The sequence below is a fragment of the Leuresthes tenuis genome, unplaced genomic scaffold (assembly GCF_036924035.1).
Source record: "Leuresthes tenuis unplaced genomic scaffold, fLeuTen1.0.hap1 SCAF_17, whole genome shotgun sequence".
NCBI classification, from domain to species: Eukaryota; Metazoa; Chordata; class Actinopteri; order Atheriniformes; family Atherinopsidae; genus Leuresthes; species Leuresthes tenuis.
The window spans coordinates 11964094-11985802 of record NW_027325371.1 but is presented as its reverse complement, the minus strand read 5'-3'; the positions used below and the strand labels follow the sequence as shown (position 1 = coordinate 11985802).

Below are 21709 nucleotides of genomic sequence, written 5' to 3'. Positions count from 1 at the left end.
AGAAGAATGTTTAACATGATTATTTGTGCCTGTTTTATAGCAAGCCTTATATCTATGAGGTGTGTTTTTACCAATTTTTGTGGAAGTTTGCCATCATTCTCCAAAGATCTCCACAGCTTCTTGAGCACTTCTTTGAAGGCATGAAAGTCTGAGTCTGGTTTGAGCTCATAAAGCACTGAAGAGTAGCCAAGGACCGCATCATGGAAGCAAGCGACCCGATCCACATCCATGTCATTCTCCCCCGCAGAAATGGAAGCCAGGTCCACAAACACCTTCAACTCATTGATATCTAAGGATGACATTCAGACAAACATTTTGAAATATCATTTTCAAATTACTGCTGAAATAAAATTGATGCTTTGGCAACTACACTAACCTTCGAGAGCATCCTTCACCCATTTTACAAAATGCCCTCTGTGTCCCAGCTCCTCTAGACACAGCCTGCGGGGCTCCGTAATGTCCACCAGAGCCACCTTTGCCTGCATCAAGTCATTGTCAATGCGACTGAGTGGCTCCTTCTGAAAATCGGTGTCAATCTGAGGTGAGAGAGGAGTCAAAGTTAAGGTTAAGTTTGCCCAAATGAGTCTGGGGACAGTATATAATACCTGCATCACGTGCACTAATCCTAAAACATGGCCACTTACAACTTCCAGCAGCGTTTCCAAAACTCTGAAGTCTCCTTGCAGTCCCAGCGTCTCTTTGACCATCGTGATAACACTAGCGGAGGCCACGGCTAGATGAAGCTCGTGAAATTGTTTGATCTGTTCTACCCTGTTGTGGATCCACTTTTTGTCAGTTGATTTATCAACTTTGCACATGATGTCCAGTTCCTGTATGAGATCGTCGTACTTGCCCTTGTATGCTTTAAAAAGCTGGTTGACCTCTTCCAGCCTTATGCTGCCATTCTTCAGACAACTGTAAGTGTCGTTATATTCGGCAGAACAACCAATGAAAATATTTTCGTATATTACTTCTGGTGTTGCCATTATGTCCACTACTGAATGCTCATCGGGTTCTTCATCCTCCATTTCTTCAGCAGCAAAGTCTTCGGCATGTTTTCCCCAGTACATCATGAACAGATAACTGTCTTTAAATGTGAACAGGACTTCTGCCATCTCTCTGATTTCCTCATTCAGGTCGAAGTAGGTGACAATACCGGCCATTGGAGAGGCCAGTCTTTCAAACGGATGAACCTCCATAAAATGGTCTAAGGGCATCATCTCGATGTTGACTCGACTCTTGTCCTCCAGCTCAGCAACATCAACTATAATAAAAATCAAATGTACGTGTATTACATTTCTGCAACAAACCAAAGAGACAAAGTTTACTGAGACGGTAACTATACCTGTCAAGTGTTCCTCAAGTTTGTGGCTCATTGTTAAAATCACATCCACAAGCTCCTTTTCATGGTATAATGCTTTCACTTCATCTTGTCTGCATTGCAACAGCCGTCTCATTTTGGCGATATCCCTGTACTGCCCATTCTCAGCAAGGCAGTCTGTTAATGTCACATCAAAAACACTTAAATATCTCAGCATCGTGCACACTATCACGCCATATCACTTTAAACAGCAATTCCAAAAAAAACGGGACATCTAAATAAAAACAGTAAAAAAAATCTCAAAAACCAATATTTCATTTACACCATAGAAAACATATCAAATGCCGAAAGGTCTTTTACAATTTCCTGAACATCATTTGTTCATCTTAAATTTGATGGCAGCAACAGGGAAAAAAAAAAAAAAAGAAGTTTGGATGGGAGCAATAAAAGGTTGAAAAAGTAAGTGGTACTGAAAAGAAACCACGAGAGGAACATGTTGCAGCTAATTAGGTTAACTGGCAACTGTTTGGGAGCATGATTGGGCATAAAACTTTAAGAAAGGCTCTCAGATGTAAAGATAGATAAGAGGTTCAGCCATATGCAATTTCAGAAGGATGCTCCACATGTTATATTGTGCAGACTTTGAATATGTCATCATCTACAGTGCCCGTGTTCATGGGAAACCGCTGATAATCAATACTTCTTGTCTGTGATCTGCGCGCACGCAGGCAGCACTGCATTAAAAACAGGCATGATTGTGCCATGGAAATCCCTGCAAGGACTCAAGAACACTTTCAGAAATCCTTGTCTGTGAACACAGTTCACCGTGCCATCCACAAAATGCAGGTAAATCTGCTCTCTCATCCAACTAAAAGAGGCCACGAGTGAACATTCACAAATGCTGCTGTCTTCTCTGTACAAAAGCTCATCTGAAAAGTTTGTGAGATTTGCAAATCCCTGCGTTAGGTTTTCATTTACACCTTACACAGTGTTCAAACTCTTTTGGAACTGAGACTGGAAAATCCTGTTATTACCGATCTGCAGGAGTTCTAAGAAGGAGTCTCGCCTCTCAAGGATGACGCAGAGGAGGCTGATCTTAATGTGTCCTCCGACCAGCTGACTGTTTATGGCAGTGAACGATGATATGGCTTCAGAAATCCTGTCCGTCGCATCCAGAGAGAGTTTCTCAAGCGCCTTTTTGTCTGAGCATGGAAAAAACAGCATTCAAAGGTCAGTTCTTTTTCTTTCTTTTTTTTAAATGGTATAATTAGAGCTACCCTACAAAATGCTTCTGTTTTTTTCTGATATACCATATAGCTTGAAAATTTCTTTGGCAGCACTCCAGGACAGAAGGTGTCGAAGGACAGCTTCTTCATCTTGCTGATAACTCCCTTGTCTGTCCCTTGGCCAGGATTTTTGGATAATGGTAGAGATGAGTTTCTCAAACTTCCAGTTTATGTTGAACCTTTCAAACAGTTTGCCTTCAGACTTTGACTATATTGAGAAACAATAAAAAACAGAATTTAAAAATTTATGCTGCGAACCTCTGAATTTCACAAGACCTACTATTTCCTCCATTTCCATCAACATATTTTAGCATCATTTTAGCATTTGACTAATGTTGACATCATTACTAAATACAGCTGAGACTGCATAAAACTATGCAATCAAGATAAATGTTCCAATAGAATCATAAGTCTTCTTACCTGGCACAAAGTTGTAACAGCTTCAAGAGCGCACTTCTCAACGCCGGCAGCAACATGTGGATGGGAACCACTCAGTTCCTCTATCTTTGTGCAGTAGAATTCAATTTGATTCATAGCAGACTCCTAACAACGCACAACCACATTAATGAATGACAATTGACAACGCATTTCAGTCAAAAACATTTCCAAAACGTCTCCGCATGTCACTCACCTGCTTGTATTTTCCCTCAAAGTCCACAGTAAATGTCTGCTTCCACTCTTGCGTGCAGTTTTCATCTTTGAAGTTGATGGAGATTATGTTGTTCCAAATCTGCAATTTACAAATAATTAAAGTCTTGTGGTTCAGCATAATCCGTGAATGATGGATTCTAGACATCCAAATGTCTACTTAATGCTTGAAAGAAAAAAAGTTTAAAAATATAAGAAGCTGCTCACTTCAATTTCCTCCGTCATCTTAACTTGGTAGAAGGATGATACAGATGGAGCCCTGCTGAGCATATTCTGCCTGAAGGACTGACTCATCCACTTTCTCATTATGTCCATGGCCTGAGAGATCACCATGTCTTTGGCATATTGTCGTTCTCCATTTTGTTCTTGGGTTTCCTGAATGTAAAAATAGCAGTTTTTGAGATGTACAAATAACTATCCGGAAAAAAATGCTGACTTACTTCATATGCTGTACCTGTTGCTTGTTACATCGAACAAAGTCTGACACGGATGCAACCAGATTCATGCATGCTACAGGAATATCAGGGTAGTTTTGAGTATACGATCCTGGCTTGACCCCTTTGCAGATTTTCTCTAAGAGTCTCACTGCTGTTCCCAGACACTCTCTCCTGTAAGCCTCTGTGAAATATCTATGATAAAACAGAAACAAAAGCAGATGAGAATAAAAATACACCCATACAGTGGAGCTTGAAGCCATGTAAACCATTTCTATATTTTGGCAACTTTTTTTTTTTTAAATCAAATCCTAAACACAATCGTGTTGGCGCTCAGACTCTTTGGAAATGCTTTTGAATGTATTTCCTTTTGTCTTCTTCACAATAAAAGAGAATGACGTTCTTTTGCGACACATTTATATCTCAAATATATCATTTCCCTATACGCATTCGTGATTGGCTTCTCCTCACGTAAATGAATGAATGAAAACCTAAAGATTTTTTTAGATTTAGTTTTAGATCATGCATATACAGACTTAATGAAAATTCTAAAAGGGCTGAGCATAGAAAATCAAACATATGTATATACAGATTTCATGGTATACCTGTATTTTTCCTCAATAAGATGCACTTGGATGTGGGCCAGAATATCAGCTACTGCCTTTAAATAAAATACAAAATACATATTATTATATAACATGTAATATTATGTCAAATTTATTGATTCTCATTGGATTGAAGCTGTACAATCAAAGGAAAGTAAAAACACAATTATTTAAGAGCTATAGCAGTCATATTATTCCAGTGTGAAGTATTTCACGGTATCTGAAAAAAGACTCAAATTCAACACTTCTTGCCTCTAATGCAGAAGCATCTGTGTACATCCACTCACCTGAAAGTTGCTAGCAGTAATATCCTGAGAAACCTTGTTAATGAAACCATGAAGCATGTCCAGAAGCTCAGGGTTTATGATGATGCTACACTCCAACAGTTCATCAATTGGCATCAGATGCAAGCAGGATCGAACTGAGAGCAAGTCCACCTGCATCAAGTGACTGTTGTTTTTCATCACATTTAGAAGTGCTCTGAAAGCAAAAAAACAGTCACAAAAACACAGTGATGCAGATCCATTTGCAAATAACTCTTAAATGTGCAAGCAATGCCTGTATAACATGTAAGTAGATGCAGTAGGAGTCTTACTTCCTATCTTGACTGCTGATGTATGCTAGATTGCTAATGTCAATTCCTTGTAAACCTGCCCAGGCCAAGCCATTCTTCGAGTTTCCAGAAGTCTGTACTTCAAAGGGCTTCACGGTGCCTTTGAGGAGGTGCAGAAGTGGTAGTACCAGAATCCATCGAGGCATTCCAGCTGTTTTCACATCTTTTATCAGAGCCATCAACATTTCTGGTAAACTACAACAAACATTTGTTCAAGCTTTTAAAAAGAGAATGCATCATGAGGGCAAAATTTAATGTCTACCAATACTGTGTACTTTTAAGACAATGAAAAACGTAGATCCTTACCTATTGAGAACAGACACACTCTGGGAAAAGTCTGTCCAATACTCGAGGAACTTGTCTTTCTCTAGTTTGGGTAAACACAGAGCAGAACAGAGCCTATGGAGCTCAGCATTGTCAAGTCTGATTTGGTGCTGCTTCATCACATGAAGCATGATCACAGCTGCTCTCATCGTGTCCTTAATGTAGAGACTCTTTCCATCTCCATCCTTCAGCTGAGGAATCACATGTGCCAGCATGAACTCCTTCAGCATATTCTTCACCTATGAAATTACAAAGCAGACGTAGAGAGTTAAAGTTGCATTAACCCGGGGGGGGGGGGGATTTTGCATAGAAAGACTCAATACTTACATCATCTACCCCAAAGTTTAAGGAGTACCATTTCTTTGATTTCTCTTCATACACAAAAGGATTCCCATACACCTGAGAGAATTGATTCAGCTGGATTTGAAAACTCTTCAAGTTGGTATCACTCCAGCTCCTGAGAAGATCAAATATGGTCTCCAGCATTAAATTCCCAGCAATGTGTCTGCCTTTAATCAGATTGTCACGTTGGTCAGGCCAAATCTTTTCCTTTACGCGTTTGAGTATGCCTTTTGATGGCTCAGCACAGATGATGTCATCATATTGATGCCAGTCCCCTTTAAAAAAAAGAACACGACAGTACATAACCAAGGTAAATGGAACACATGGGGAATACAACAAATGTAACTGTCTACAGTACAAACACAGCATCATATAATGACATTGCCACAAAGGCTATCAAAATTACAGTTTGACGAAGTAAGGGTTAGATTTACCATCCTCAGTGATGAGCTGGGATTTCACAAACAAACATCTGTTGGTATTGTGTTGGGCAGAATCATGTTTGTATATGTACTCGTACTCGTAATCTTGCTTTTTATGCTTGTAGACAACATATTTGTACGGTATCGACACAGTTGCAGCATCACTTCTTCTGGTTGTCAGACTGCCTTCGACCAGAAACCCGTGCTCTCCAAGATCCCTGCATGAATGCATGAAAAGAAACCTGTAACATCCCTGGAATAATAAAAAAAAGCAACAACAGCCCTGCATGTCCATGCATACACAAAAGAGCTAAAGCTATTCCTTTAAACAACTGGCAGTTCTGAACCCATAACAACCTTTTAAGGGGTTGTTATCTTCTCCCTCAGCGCAATGAATCTGTCAAACTTACCTGCCAAGCACTAACATGCTAACTGCTAAGCAACTGCTAAGCAACTAACATGTTTAAGTTAAACAGCAAACAAAAATGATCATATTAAAAGTTAACCAGACAATATCTTAATTTTCCCAACAGAAAACAGAAAATTGGAGTGTATTTGCTTTAATGCATCATCTGATTAAGTAACCTTTACTGTCAGTCTATTCAAGAAAACATACCTGCTCACAAACAGTTCAGCCACATTTTCTTCCCATTTACCAATGGGGAACCCAGCTCTGATAAAGATAAGATCTTCTGCTGGATTAAATTTGAAGTCCTTCGAGAGAACTGCGTGGAAGTAAATGGTGAGTCTGTCGCGCGCAGAGATGGTCTTGTTCTGCGTCGGCCTACACAAAGCATGAACACCATAAAACTGCTGTGTTGCATTCAATGCACAAGACAGAAAAGTTCATTAAAAGCAACATATTGTACACAATCATCTGACAGAAATGTCACCTTTTGGGTGGCTGGGCTGGGATGTTAGATTTTGTGTTATCCTTACTGCCCTCTTTAGAGTCTTTGTCACCATCTGAAGTCATGTGCGGCCCGCTGGCAGACTCCTCGACATCCATCTTTTCCTCTTTTTCCTCTGGATCCACACTGGAGCCCGAGTTTTCAGCCTGTGGTATTAAATATAAACACCTTAAACTCACGGGAACGGTTATATAAAATGAGTAAAATGTAGATCTCCCTGTAATACCTTTGATTGTGCTTCACTCTGTTTTTGCTTCTGCCCCTGCTGACCTTTCCCCTTCTGTTTCTGCTCCTGTTGACCCTTTTCCTGCTGATTTTTGCCCTTCTGTTTGGGTTCTCCTGTCTGTTTTGCAGTCGAATCTTCACTGGCATTCTGGTCCAGCATAGCTTGTTCAGTATTGACTGTTTCTTTCTTGTTCTTTGAGTTTTTCATGGCAGTCTTTTGGTCTTTGGGATTAGTGGGCTGTGTCCCTTCACCTGAACCTGGCTGAGACGTCTTGTTCTTTAAGACGGAAGGCTGACCTGGAGTGTGACCTGGTGCTGCCTTGAGCATCTGATCCTGTGCCGATTTCTCTGCATCGCCCTCTCCCTCTTTAGGTTCCTTAGACTGCAGACCACCTGCAGCTTCCTGAGACTGCCCTTCTGTGCTTGGCCCAACTGTAGAAGCAGGCTTTTCACCCTGAATGACTTGTGTGTCTGCAGGGGAGGTGTGTCTGCCTGAATCGTTAGCAGCTAATGAACTGGGCTGTCCTTCCAGTGAGGAGAACTCATCCGGTTGTTCAGCCATCATGTTGTCTGAACTTTCACTGTCGGTGGAGTCTTCTCTGTCATGTTTCTTGTTCGCCTGGTTGTCTCCCGCAGAAGTGTGCGATAGGTCAGACATGCTTTGATCTTGATCTGATGACATGTTGCCATCTTTCTTTTTTTTGTTCCTCTTCCTCTTTTTTTTCTAAAAAGGAAAAGAAAAATGGAACTAAAATCTGTTCTGCAAAGGTTAAATAAAATCTGGAATAAAGCAATTTAACATGTTCCATCTCTACAACCTAAACTACTTCCAGAATCTATTCCAAATTACACAAGTACAGATTAATTAGCATTATCATTCTAAGTGTTTAACTTGAATTATGTCTTTAGACATGCCGTTTTAATTGCTATGACATAGTCGATGCCATTCTGATATAAATGCTCACGTCACTACACCTTGCCATGAGGATGAATTTAGAGCATTTTAGAAAAGAGCGACCCCTGTCTATTAGATGACTTTCAGAAATAACGACCCAAACATGCAGAGCAGCCGTGAGTCCCGCTGCTCCTACCACAGCTATTTTTTTTTTCCCCTCGTCCTGTCTCCAGCATTATGGCAGCAGAATTGTAGTCTGAATACCTTTTATGCCAAACAGATTTGCTTTGCCAAGGGGAGTTTTATAAATGTAAAGCTCCCCTTGATGCCCATTTATTTATTTTTGTTTACAATATATAACATGTAATAGAGCTGAACCGGACCGGGGTACAAGGAAAGAAGAAGAGGAAAGAAGAGGAAACAGAACAGAAATAGAAACAAAAACAAACAAAAAAAAAGTTATTGAAGTCGAAATCAACTCGTCTTGGCATGTCAGCAGGCACAAAATGGTGTCAAAGGGGTGCACTAAAGATCATTAGTTGTTACATTTAGTACTACATACCTGCCCTTTATATCATGACAGCGGCACATAAAGCTCAAAAACTTTTTAACATCAAAAGAATGTTAAAAGTTATCAGCAAACAGGTCCGACAGTTACTGATAAGTGACCAAATCAAGGTGAAAAGTTAATGATTGAATGTTTTCTGATGTAAAGGCTTAGAATATAATGTTTTCCAGTGTACATTAGATCTAATAACCAGCAGAAGGCTATAAAAAAGATTTGTTGGTACGTTGGGACAAGATACAAGAACTTATACAACACATTCTGACAACTAAATACATGGTTCCCATGGTAACGTGACAGGAATAATACTAACTGTTTCACTGTAACAGCAAAGCTTGGTGGGTCAAGTGTTATGGATAGTTCACTTTGGCCATGCTTTTGGCCAGATTTTTTTTTCCTAACAATAAAATCCACATTGGGTCAGATATTTTATAGATTAAATACTGAAAAGATGTCAGTGAATCAATACTGCACGGTGATTACATTTGGCAATTAAAATGCCAAGATTTGTGACATTTAAGCTTGAAATTGAGGGCTTCACTTTCAACTTTTTCGGGCCTGCACACGTTTAGCACCGTCGCCTCACAGGAAGAGGGTTCCTGGTTGAAATCCCTTTCTGTGTGGAGTTTGCATGTTCTCCCCCTGGAGTACCCTGGAGTTTTCTCCGGGTACTCCAGCTTCCTCCCACCACCCAAACACATGCTTGTTAGGTTAATTGTGACTCTAAATTGTCATTAGTGGATGGTTGTTTGTCTCGTTTGTCTCTGTGTGGCCCTGTGATGGACTGGCAACTGTCCAGGGTTTACTCCGCCTCTCGTCCAATGACAGCTGGATAGGTTCCTGTGACCCTGAGTTGGTTTAAGCCGGTATAGAAAATGGATGGATAGATATCCTGCATGACATGTCTGAGTGTTCTGTCTGTGATATCATCAAGAATCAGTTAAAAGTCTGTCGCTCTTTCCAGACAATATAATATGGAACTCTGAACATAAGTAGTTAAGCGAGAGGCACGAGAAAAACTAAAAAAACTTTTACTAATCTCACTTAATAGTAAGAAAGGATGCTTCTTTCTCATGTTTGTGTCATGGTTATTAAAGAGGTGTTAAACTAACTTTGGGATAATTATGGAGGAAGTAGTACATAAGGTCCCGTGACACCACTCACTGGGATATAGCAAAGCATTCATATTGTTTCGTCCACCCAGTCTGTAATTCAGTCACAACAGTCAACAAATCCAAACAGGAGAATTCAAAAGTTTCTAAAACAACAAATCAAAGGATAATGAACATTATAGCCCTTATACAGGTAGGGGTCCTTGCAGTAATTAGGTGCCATAGCGCATCAGGGAAATATTGTCAGTTAAACTCACCTTTTTCTTTGGGTTGAGTTGCTCGTCATTCGGACGTTTGGGAGATTTATTGGCTCCGTTATCATCTGTAACCTGAGCATTTTTCAGAGACTCCGAGTCCTCCGGTCTTCTTTCCAGGTCTGCTACCAAGGATTTAGGTTGATTTCCTGAATCTGGATTAAAGATGTGCAGTTTAACAAATTAATGATTGTGTGATTAAATCAATAAATAAATCAGACTTCAGACCCAGACATGGACAAACCTGCTTTAACGGTTTAGACTTACGGCGCTTTCTTATCGTAGTATCACAAAATGCATTTGCATTCTAGCCAAATCAAAGTCAAATCACCTTGCAAATTCAACTCCTAGTATTTAGACTCTGACATAAAGAAAATGTATCCATGCTTCATCACGAGGACTATATACACCATTTGTTTTCTTTTGTTTGGTATTTTTTTTATTTCTGTTTTGATAAAAAAAAAAAACACAGAAAATTTAGAACAAGAGTCTGAAATGATCTACTTACCCTGTGTGTTTGCAGGTTGAACAGAAAGTTTCCTGCCACAATTACTACAGAACTTGGCTCCTTTCTCCACAATATCATGGTCACAGCCTAAGCACTTCATGTTCAGGCATTAAATCAATCTACGAAAAAAAAAAAGGAATTATTTTCAGTCAATGTTCAACCATGAAGCAGTTCTCTTTCACTTTTGCCAGTGGCAGTCTCATGACAGTGTTATCAGGTCTGCAACAATCAAGTGGAGTAAAGTTGTTGATTCTCATTCGGACTTTGAACAGCGTTACCCCCCAAAAAAATTAGCCTATTAACACCTATTAAGTATTGAAATGGAGAAATCCTGCTGCAATGGTGCTGGTTAGCCACTACCCACAGAACTGTCCCACCAACTGAGATCCACAAATAAACTGACCTCAGCCAAAGGAGAATGACAACACCAAACTTTTAGTGCCTAGAACATTATCCTGAAGATTCAAAAATCTGTTTATATGGGGAATATGACTCTGGATGCATTTAGAAAACTCATAATAGCTTTTGTCTTCATCTATATATATAGTTGGATGTGTGTTTAAACGCTGACGATGCAACAATATTATGAAACCTGTTGAAATCACTCTTCACGAAATATTGTCAAGTCATACTTATTTAAACATACGTTCAGAATATAGTATAATACGTTGTTCTGATGCAATGAATCAATGTGGTAAATGTTATTAGATCCGATATTTGGTGAAAGTCAAAAGTCAAACTTACGACTAATTCACTCGCGGTAAACGGAGGAAATTAGATTCCAGGTTGCGATCTTAGTTTTTAAAAAGGTGGAACAAGCACACACATATACTAAGTATTGTTTTACATCTATTTAAGTAGCATACACAGAATGGGAAGTCAACGCGTAGTTTGCTTTCGTTTCGTTTTTGTTATTTCAGGTTTACATACAAATCGGCCAGATGTCACTTTTCTGGTATTGAGTGAGTGCTCGCCTTAGTCGACGATCTTTGGCTTTGTAGCTTAGCCAATCATCTATTTGGCTTGCAAACAACATGATTCTAGTCACTTCCTGTTTGTTTTTACAACAAAACTGCGAATAAAGACTAAACAACAACTTGGCAGCAAACATTATCAGTTCGATAACAGTTTGTCATCTGCGGTGACAGCTCCGAGCCACAATGAACCAGCACCCTTGCTATAATTAAGCAGCGAGTGGGCTAACTAGCTGTTACTGCGCAGCTAACATTAGCTATGGCCAGCCACACTTTCGCTAGAAATGGATCATTATACCGTGCGGATGCAATGACAGGTGTCAACCAGAGCACATCTCGCTGTAAACCCACTTATGCCACACTAACTCGGACGTGTCCTGTGACAAGTCTGATGGCCACTCCAGCTAATAAAGTTATCTTATCTCTACTTGTCATAACGTGTTACTACTCTCCATCATGGAGCTGCATTCAAATACTTACCAGAGCTGACTGCGTCGCTACCTTTTCCTCTGTTCAGCAAAGCAAAAGCCGCCAAATCATCCCTGCTACCGATCAGGCGACGTCCCGGCGTACTGACGGCTGAATCCTTATTTCATTTCCTCCCCTCGTTTCTTAAAGTTTCGTTTTTTCAGAAGTGGGCGTCGGCTATAATAAAGTTTACAGTCTAAGTGAATCATATCAATACATATGTGTTTGGCAGGGACTAAAGAGCAAGTTTCTCTTCAACGTCCCAATTCAACCCTCGCAGACAACTCCTTGCAGCCACAACTTTTAAAGTGACATTTTTTTTTCCATACAGGTAAATAACTCATTTGTGTGGATAACAACAAGGACAGGGGAGTGAGTGTCACCGTGACAACAATAGATTTCACTTTGAGTCTTTTTTCTTTCATTTTTTGATGACAAAGCTTAGTAATAGAGTAATATATCACATTTTATATTATTATAATACATATATAAATATATACATAAATGAGAGGCACAGATCACAGATGTAGTGAATAAATGTGGTCAGATTCTCATTTGCGTGGTTGTTTTTTAAGTAGCCCTTAACAATTTCTTCTCCCATCTTTCCTTAACCTCATGACATTTACCAGTGAGGTCAAGGAAAAGATCAAAGCAAAGAGCAATAGGAGGCTTTTTTTTTTTCAATGATTCAGTTTAAGACAGTATTAACCCAATATATTACATGTTCAGTCTCGTAGACTTAATTCATTCATAACTATACATCAATTTCTGCAATTTAGGCCTCTAAGATATGCCACAAAAAAAAACTGGGAGCTGGACAATTTGGTGCTAGTAATGAGGTAAAAATGAAGAAATAAACAAAAATAAAGATGTTATTTCAAACAAGTGATTGGTCAATAGGGGATCATAATCATGATTTTGTACAAAAGCAGCAGCCTCGAAGGGCTGAATCTCTGAGAAGGTAAGAATGTTGCTCAGAGGGGGCATCACTCCTCTGGACGCATGGGTTGTATTAGTGCTCTTGACAGTTCTCATTGACACTTCTGTGATGGCAGTATGAAAGCAGCAAAGATCATCAAGATTTTAGAACAACATCACATAGAACATGGTTTGCACTGTCGCCTCACAGCAAGAGGGTTCCTGGTTTGAATCCTGGCTGGAGCCTTCCTGTGTGAAGTTTGCATGTGTGGGGTGGGGTAGTGTAAGTGGAAAGGCCGTGCCCCACGGCTGTTTTTAATATGTAAGAGCCGTAAACCTGACTGGTGAGTCAAATTGAGAAGCTCCACTAGGTATTCAGTTTGGCGTGTAAGAAGTGGGACAAAATCTTTGTCTCATGTTGTATTTTCAGACTAGCAGAAGTGATTCGTACTGGGATTTGTACGCGTTGTCACACAAACAAATATGCCGATACAAGTTGCAGTACATAGGTCAAAGTTACAGAACCTGTGATTCTCTCTGTCTCTGCTCCATATTTTACAGTAAAGGCAGAGTCAGGATGATTTCAGTGTCTCAAAAACATTATGGCGCTTAGCAGATGTAGTATGAGATTTAATTCTAATTCTCAAACAAAATCCATAATTCCACCAGCATCTCCTCGCAAAGCTACACGTAAAAATTCCTCATCCCTCTTGATGGTACAAAGTGTGACATATTAGTGTTTAAATTTCAAATTTTGCTACTTTTGTCTTAGATAATGAGGATTGTGGGATTGGCAATTTATTGTAAAGAACACTGGGAAGAAACAGACAACCCTTAAGTCAGTCAATAAAAGGGAAAATAAAACAGGCAGTGTTGACTTGGGTCAAAGGCAAGATGTTATTTAAAGAATGATGAAACAAGGAGCTGGTTCTTAAACAGGTTTGTGGCATAGCTAATTTGAAAAGAATGTGCAGTAGAAAAAGGAAGTGTGCAGTGCTGTTTTATTTTTGGAAGAACTGTGCCTTATAATGAGAGCCACATCACCCTGTTCCTGTAATTTTTCAGTAAAGGGCAACATGTTCGACCCGCAGCAGGTGTTTATTGTTACACAGAGCGTCCTGCGTTACATGCAGGTTGACCTTTTACACTGTTATCCTGAGCCTCTCTATAGCTGTCACATGACATGCACTCATCCTCAGAAAGTTTCATTTTGACATGTTACAACAATGAGCACTTAATTCAAAGTTGATGCTCTGCTCTTAAAGTGTCAGCAGAGGGCAGAATGAGCCAGGATTTGGCCATACCTGTGTGACAAAAGGATTTCACACCTGACTACACCTAAAAAAAACTCCCATCACATGAGCGAAACACCAATCTGGGGTGTTTCAGAGAGATAACTCCACTTTGGCTTTTCAGATGACTTTTGTCCAGGTACATTGCCATGGTAACAAGGACTGGACTCATACAAAAGGAGTTCAGGTTGCAAAATTCTAACATGATGAAACTTGTGAAAGCAAAAATAGGGCTATAATGTCACGAGATGCTAATAGCAGAAACATACTTTTAGAAAAGATGTATTGGAATGTAAATGTGAAAGTGAAAGTGTAATCTGAATACGCATACAAGTGGAACCAGTAACAGTAGCTGCCAGTGGGGTGTTCAGGGGTTTTCCAGGGTTTCTCTTTTATTGAGTCACATGCAGAAAACAAGAAGCTGAAAAAAAATATTTAGATCTTTAATTAATTGTTAGTAGATGTTAGTAAAAGAATATTTTCACCTTTAGTTTAATACACTTCTACCACAGCATGAGTCCCTTCTTACAAATCAGTGTTTTTCTTGTTGCTTTCAGCCGTCCGATATCACAGTTCATTGCTCACATGAATAACTGGTTATAACTGTTTTTTGCAGTCATTCACACTTTTACAGCCCGAACACAGTTGTCTCTGTTTTGGTTGGGAATATAATATAGGAGCAGAGAGACTACATAGAGAAAATGAATGTTCACGATGCCGGAAAAAAAAAGAAAACACAAGTCAAGAACATCTGTCAACAGTTATGAGCAAAATACTGAGGCCAGTTAACAGCCATTTAAACTAACTCATGAAAAAGAAAAGGTTTTCCTCTATGAAAAGCTTAGATAGTCTTGATATTGTGAATATTTGATATTCTTTTCCTTTTGAAATCTTAGAAATGTCCTCATTTTGATGGAATAATCCCCACCCCCTCTAAAACACAGATATTCTCAAAGTGTGTTTACTCCTATCACTCAAAAATATGTTGTCTGATGTCTTTAAGGCTCAGTATATGAAGGCTTTAGTGGCTGGGTCCTGAAAAAGAAAAGAGATGTGTTTGCACCACGGGTGCCTTAAGCAAATAGTTATTAATGAAACGTGTGCTTATTGAACTTTACCTGCTCACTGTGCTGTAAATGACAGACGCATCACCATCATCATGTGAGTCCATCTGCTGCACCCTGCGGGTCAGACAGTTAAAAGTGACTCTAATGTAATATAAATAACACTTTAAAATGATGGTTTCAGCTGAGACAACCTCTTACATGTCTGTCTTTCTCTTGGTGTTGATGTTGACAGTTGCGTACACGAGTTCCGGCTCACATAGACTTCTTTCTTGCTTTTGACTTGAATCAAACGCAGGCAAGTTGACATAGATTGCATTCTGTATCATAATCATAGACATGAATCAGTTGCATGTATCATGTTCTGAGCAACCGCACACAAAAGCATAACAAAAAACAACACGTTCTCTCTTATCTCATTTCAGTGGTACTGCAGAATGTGGATATGGTTAACAGATAACTGTTTAATCTGTGGGTGCACACCAACAACATCCAGAAACAAAATCTGAAAACAATCAGAATAACTTCAGGCAGTAACAATATCTCCACCTGTGACTCGACCTCACAGTCGGTTTCTGGTGATGTGGACCTTTTTTTCCAAAATCTGAAATACATAAACAGACTTTTTAACACTGTCACCCGATTTCTGTGCTTGATTTATAACGGTGTTGAGTAAATACTGCGTACCGTCTGATGGCAGCAACAGCGATCGCAATGAGACTCACAGCAACGCAGCAATGCAGAGCAGAAATGATGATGAGTATCCTCCTTTTGTTGTGCGCTGAAAAACAAATGCTTAAAACTGAAAACCCAGTAGGATTTATTGCACTTGTTTAAGCAAAATGTAAAAAAAACCTCTATTGGAGCAGGTGTACTTTTCAGTGCAACAGTGTTGTTCCACTACATAATTTTTTTATTTAATTAATTTAATTTAATCTTTTTTAATTGTAATATTGATTTATCATAAAACAGTCTGAATTGAACTGTTGTTATATTCAGAGTGTTTCTAATATTACACCCCCGGATGCATGTCAAAAAAGCATAATGCAACCCTGAATTTCACTACCTTTTTGTGGATTGTATAAGGAGAGCACCTTCTTCATCGAGCCCAAGGCTATATTTGTCTTATTAAGGAAAAGTATCTGGACCTCCCTCAAAATTGAATGAGCTTTCTCTTTGGCCCACGCTGCACGAACTCCACTAATATTCACTAATTTTGACTTGGTGGTTCTGGCGTAATCTCGCCTGCTAACATACATGCATCCATTCCCTTTGATTTCAACAAAAATCGACTAATTGAATTGCCATAAATTACATCTAATGTAAAAAAATTGGTATTGAATGGCAACTGATTTTAAGCTTTAGAAAAAACATTTCAAGCCTCAGTTTATCATGAGCTTATAACAAGAGAAATCTGAACATGTTAACCCGTTTACCTCTGACATTTAACGTCACCACAGAGGAGTTGTGGCTTCCATGCTCGTTGGTGGCGGTGCAGAGATACTGGCCATCATCTCCCTGAGAAATGCTCCTAAAATTATATTCAGCCTGGTGACTGACAGCTGTAATGTTATTACTGTGTATTTTAAACCAGGTGTAATTCTCCACTGGTGGGTTTCCATGGCTGCTGCAGATCAGAGTGACATTGTTTCCAGGATCTACCACTGCTGATGGTGTGACAGACACCGATGTGTTCTTAGGGCTGTCTAAAAGAAGACTAGAGTTATTCACTTGTCAGAGTAATCAGGCTGCAGACTCTCAAACTGATTAGTTTGGCATTTGCATGTGTATTTGTTCAAGCTGACAGAGATTCACTAATAAAAAGGAAATATTCCTGAGACATCATCGGATGTAGTTCCCGATGATGGTGCTCCTGTCCAGTACTTACATTCAACATCAATACGCATGACTTCTGACGTTGTTCCTGAGTGACTGTTTAGAGAACACGTGTAGTTTCCAGAGTTTGTGGAGGACATATTTCTTAAATATACCACCGGCCCCTCATTTATGGATTGTCCATTCTTAAACCAGTTGAACGCGGAAGGTTTACCATCATCGCAGCTGTTGATGCAGGTAAGATTCACCGAATCACCTTCCTTCACCGTTTTATTTCCACCATGTTTTGTTATGGAAATGTTCAAATCTGGAAGAGCAAAGTACAGCTTGTACAAACAACTCCGCAATCACAACTGTGTTCTGTCCATGGGAGAGACAAAGAAAACTTACCAACAATCTTTAGCGTTGAGCCACTTCTCCCACTGAATTTGTCGCCCGTGGTTATAAATCTGAAAACGAATCGTCCTGTATCATTGTGCTCCACTTGATGTATTTTAAGGGAACAGTTGTGTTTTTTGTCGCCAATATACTGAAATCTTTGAGATCTTTTGTCATGATCTGAGCTACTGTCGTATAGAAAAGGACCATTAAAAATGTCATGCCTTTCATGACCCCACTTCACACTTTCTACAAACTCTTTGTCAGGATATGTGAATGAACAAGGAATGATGGCGGAGGATCCTCTCACTGCGCAAATGTGCTGCTGGCGATACTCCACATTCCAAGCACTACAGAGAACACCTGAAACATGTATTAATCTATGTTTTATTTCGTCATCTTAATCTTATCTTAACCAAAATCTGTTATAAAATGTCCCACTTACCTTCTAGAATAAGTAGCATCAGTGTCCATTTCAAGTTCCCTTGCTCAGCACACATGGTTAAACCTTTCCGTTAATTAATGATAACGTTTTTAGTTTTAACCCTATAAAGAGCGAAAACAAAAAATACAGAGAAACTATTCCTCGTCCTTCACTAGTCACAGCTTTCTATAACATAAATATTTGTCACTGCTCTGAAATCAGGTCACACGCGTCACAGATTCAGATCGCAGGTTACATTTCAATGCAAGCTCACATACATATGAAACCAGGCCCTGCAGATAATACAAGACACTATTCTCCGAATGATGGCAGAGTCAGAGGCATTGTGGTATTACGGTGGTAAGTAACTGCATGACCCACTTTCCGTGGAGTCTTGGTTCACAGCAGATATCCTAAAATTTATGTAAATGTTTTGTTGTTGGGGTTTTTTTTTGGGGGGGGTTGGGGGTTGGGGGGTTGCTGTAGAATTCACTGATACACTTTAACTGTTCTATCAGTCATGGTGAGTCATCTGGTATGGTGAGGGATACCACCGCCTTTCCTCAAGTACAATGTTTGTCATTTGAACCCAAAACGTTCTGTTTTGCTCATTTGTGACCATGAAAAATTCTTACAACAGCATTCTGGTCTGTTCATGTGACAGCCACTAAATCTGAAAGTGGAGATCTGGACTGGTGGAGTCTTCTCCTTTGTTCATGTTCTGACATTCATTCTATGCGTTCAGATAATATGTGTAAACAAAGTTATTGAACCTTATGGCTAACAAATTATACTGACTGCATTTTTGGGAGAGAAAACTTTAAAAATTAGTCAGATTTGATGCAATAGGTAGATTAATGGACTTATTTTACGGTCAAATTATCTTCTGATCCCAGAGGTTCACAAAAGCCCAGATCATTTGTCAGTCAATAAATGACCAATCAGGATATTTTTGTCATATTTCCTTATTTGCAGCTCTTACCTTGTCATGTGTTTAGCATTTTATTTAGATTTCTTTCTGTAATATGCACTCAGGATTATCATGGTCATATACACAATGTTTAATTTCTTTCAGTCCAAACAAAGTGTATGTTTCTACACTGAATATCCCTTCATAACTGCACAGTAGTAAAACTGGGATGACTTAATATATGAGAGTTTTCACAGTTGGTCCCTTTAAAAGAAGAAAAAATGTTTTCAATATTATAAGACAGTTAAACAACTATTTTCTACACTAATGAGAGGCATCTAAATAAACAGATATATTGCATTTTGACAAAAGATCTCCTGAAACACTTCAGACTGGAACTTTAATAATGCCTTAAATTATACCTGTTGCTACCGAACAAATTCAAAACAACAATGTTTTTTCACCCCAACACTCAAGTTCTCAGGCTGTAAATCAGGTCGGCGTCACAATGCATGCTTCACCTCTTCCTGTTCAAATGTGAGACATGCAAAGCCTGTATGCAGAGGCCTATGTTCTATATATCCGGTTTTGTTGTGGTCAAAGTACAGTTAACACTCCAACGTCTTTTGTATTTTGTCTATTACAACTATTGCTGGTGAGCATGTGTTCAATAATTTGTAGAAACATTCTACATTTGCATTTTATAACTGGTCATTATAAATTATAAACAAGGTAAGAAGAGGACACTGTCCAGTAACAGTATTCGCCATTAAACTAATCTTAGAAGTAAAAAAAAGTGCAGGTAAGGTCTGTTCCTTACCTGCCTGAAAGGATTTTACACAAATCAAGACTAACAAGACTTTCTGAAATTACCTGTTACTCAAAACGTAACGGGGTAAATTCCTTCAGCTTCACCATTTTAGGCCTGTCTCAAATGTTGGAGATAGCATTGTGGTGCTGAGGTGAAAACACAACAAAAGCAAAACCTCAACAGTTGATTTTATGGAAAGGGAAAGAACTTTTCATCTGACTGAAAAGAGCTCAGGTCTGCTCAGGTGATGAAAGTGTGAGGTTTTCTTTCTCAGTAAGGAGGACATGAGTGTCTTACCCCATCTCCTTTGTTGTAATTGTTCCCAAAAAGCATTTTAACATTAGGACAATTTCATAAATGTTCTTAATTTCATAAAATTTCATTCATTTCAGTTAAAAAAGTCCTGAAAATAATCACCTTTCTTATTTCTTGTATTGTGTTCTTTTAAATGTCTTTTTTTCAGGATTTTTTTCATTTTATTTTGTCCCCTCCCCTCTCCCTCCGGTGTGTAAAGGATTACCTCCTCTGGGGTAGTTTGACGAAACAGCGGGGGACGGTGACGGGGACCTTTATAAGAACTCTGGACACGAGAATACGAGCAGAGAGCTGCGCCTACAACAGGACCATCTGCTGAAGGAGAGGTGCACACTGCAGCCACAGCGATCGGAGACATGGAGTTGCCCTCTAAACTAGTGTTGCCCATCGTAATGTTTTTCGTGATGTTCGCTTACAGCCCGACGGGAGCATGGTACAAACAGGTGGCCGGTCCGAGCTATTACTCAGTGGGAAGGGCGTCCGGCTTGCTGTCCGGTATCCGTAGGTCATCGTTCGTGAGAAGAGAGGAGCCTCCGTCAGACGACGAAGAGCCTGCGACCAGCAGCATGTTGTCCGACTTCATCTCGCGCAACTCCATTTTGAAGACTATGGTCAGTGCTTATAAACTTTATTCTCCAATGAAGCAAATTTGGCCGTTGGTGGGGTTAATAGAGCAAATGACCACGTTCTCAAGTCCAGTTTCCTTTTCCAAGTTAGTTGGAGGGTTTTAAAAGTATAATAACTTATCACTGCTAAATGTAGGATTGCACAAATGAATTCAAAATTAGCAGATACCCGAGGAGCTGTTCGTTCAGCACCACATGGACGCTTTTCATTAAAAGGACACTTTAACTGTCTTACTGTAGGGTTAACCTGATGAAATGCTGGAGTATTTATTTCATATTTCAAACTGTACGATGTAAAGAAAAAAAAACAGTGCATTAAATCTATCTTCAATATCAGTCAAATATTAAAGTCAGTTTTATTAATATTTACAGGATTGTTGTTACAAATCCAATATAGTGCAACTGTATTCAAATCCTCCATTACTTCTGGGCTTTACAAGCTCTTAAAGTTTAGTAATTAAGTCATGCATCCCATTTATTTTTTTTATCGTTATACAGCTTGGCAGTATTTTCTTAAAACTTGTGAAAGACCAATTCTTTCCAAGTCCATGCAGGGGTATTTTCTGATATACAAAATATTGTAATTTTTTACTCTTTTCACAAGTGTGTAGAACCCTTAGAGATTCTGGTTGTAGATGCTTCAACTCATCCTCAAGCAATGCCTTCATTTATCTTTTGTTTCCAAATAGCCTGTCTGTATCAAAGACGTCACCCCAAACCTGCAGAGCTGCGAATTCTTCCAGGAAGTCAAGGGATCATTAAAGTGTAAGGCAGACGTCTTCCTCTCCTTGGATTCCTCAGACTGTGATGGAGACTGAAACAGTAAAGCTGGCAGCTGTGCTGGATGAGGAGTGGCTTTAAAAAAAATGTTTATTTTTTAAAAGTTGTACATTTAACACAGACAATGCCTGTGATAGAGAACATTGCTCTTCATGTACCATCATTCACAATGTGAGGTGTATTTACAATGACGTGTGAAGTCTTTAAATTGTAGAAGGTAATGTATTAATGTATATATTTGATCTGAGTTTTCATGAATAAATTATCCACACTGCAGCCCATGTTGAAAATGCTACAACTCATTACTGTATGAAATTTCATTGCTCATATCACCGAAAATAGCTTTATTTTGTGGCAGGTTTGAACGCATAAGGTATAATACTTTTACTAAGACACTGTAAAGTGAAATAAATTTTCACTTCTTAATCGTATACTTGGTGGTGATCGA

At 39.2% G+C, this 21709-nt stretch overlaps 3 protein-coding genes across 3 annotated transcripts in view; 1 reads left to right on the top strand and 2 right to left on the bottom strand.

Annotated features, from left to right (window-relative positions):
• Positions 1–12046, bottom strand: part of rnf213a (ring finger protein 213a) — a 34669-nt gene extending 22623 nt beyond the window's left edge. The window contains exons 1-22 of the mRNA XM_072368564.1: positions 11920–12046; positions 10466–10584; positions 9961–10112; positions 7133–7855; positions 6889–7052; positions 6612–6779; positions 6008–6213; positions 5559–5848; positions 5214–5470; positions 4890–5102; positions 4582–4774; positions 4295–4350; positions 3710–3884; positions 3463–3630; positions 3239–3337; positions 3028–3150; positions 2632–2815; positions 2356–2523; positions 1346–1498; positions 645–1264; positions 377–536; positions 72–289 (exon numbers count right to left, since the gene is read on the bottom strand). Of these exons, the coding sequence (XP_072224665.1) occupies positions 72–289; positions 377–536; positions 645–1264; positions 1346–1498; positions 2356–2523; positions 2632–2815; positions 3028–3150; positions 3239–3337; positions 3463–3630; positions 3710–3884; positions 4295–4350; positions 4582–4774; positions 4890–5102; positions 5214–5470; positions 5559–5848; positions 6008–6213; positions 6612–6779; positions 6889–7052; positions 7133–7855; positions 9961–10112; positions 10466–10565 (4590 nt within the window). The 5' untranslated portion in view covers positions 10566–10584; positions 11920–12046. The remainder of the gene's footprint in view (positions 1–71; positions 290–376; positions 537–644; positions 1265–1345; positions 1499–2355; positions 2524–2631; positions 2816–3027; positions 3151–3238; positions 3338–3462; positions 3631–3709; positions 3885–4294; positions 4351–4581; positions 4775–4889; positions 5103–5213; positions 5471–5558; positions 5849–6007; positions 6214–6611; positions 6780–6888; positions 7053–7132; positions 7856–9960; positions 10113–10465; positions 10585–11919) is intronic.
• A 2902-nt stretch (positions 12047–14948) lies between these two features.
• Positions 14949–17924, bottom strand: LOC140273905 (B-cell receptor CD22-like). Its single transcript, XM_072369572.1, has 9 exons — positions 17841–17924; positions 17408–17758; positions 17070–17324; positions 16618–16887; positions 15869–15962; positions 15731–15785; positions 15383–15501; positions 15236–15298; positions 14949–15152 (listed from the first exon to the last, which is right to left on the bottom strand). The coding sequence occupies exons 1-9, from the start codon at positions 17893–17895 to the stop codon at positions 15116–15118; spliced, it is 1299 nt and encodes a 432-aa protein (XP_072225673.1). The 5' UTR covers positions 17896–17924; the 3' UTR covers positions 14949–15115.
• Positions 17925–20058: 2134 nt separating this feature from the next.
• LOC140273856 (neuropeptide B-like) lies at positions 20059–21537 on the top strand. Its single transcript, XM_072369528.1, has 2 exons — positions 20059–20466; positions 21171–21537. The coding sequence occupies exons 1-2, from the start codon at positions 20212–20214 to the stop codon at positions 21297–21299; spliced, it is 384 nt and encodes a 127-aa protein (XP_072225629.1). The 5' UTR covers positions 20059–20211; the 3' UTR covers positions 21300–21537.
• Positions 21538–21709: the final 172 nt, after the last annotated feature.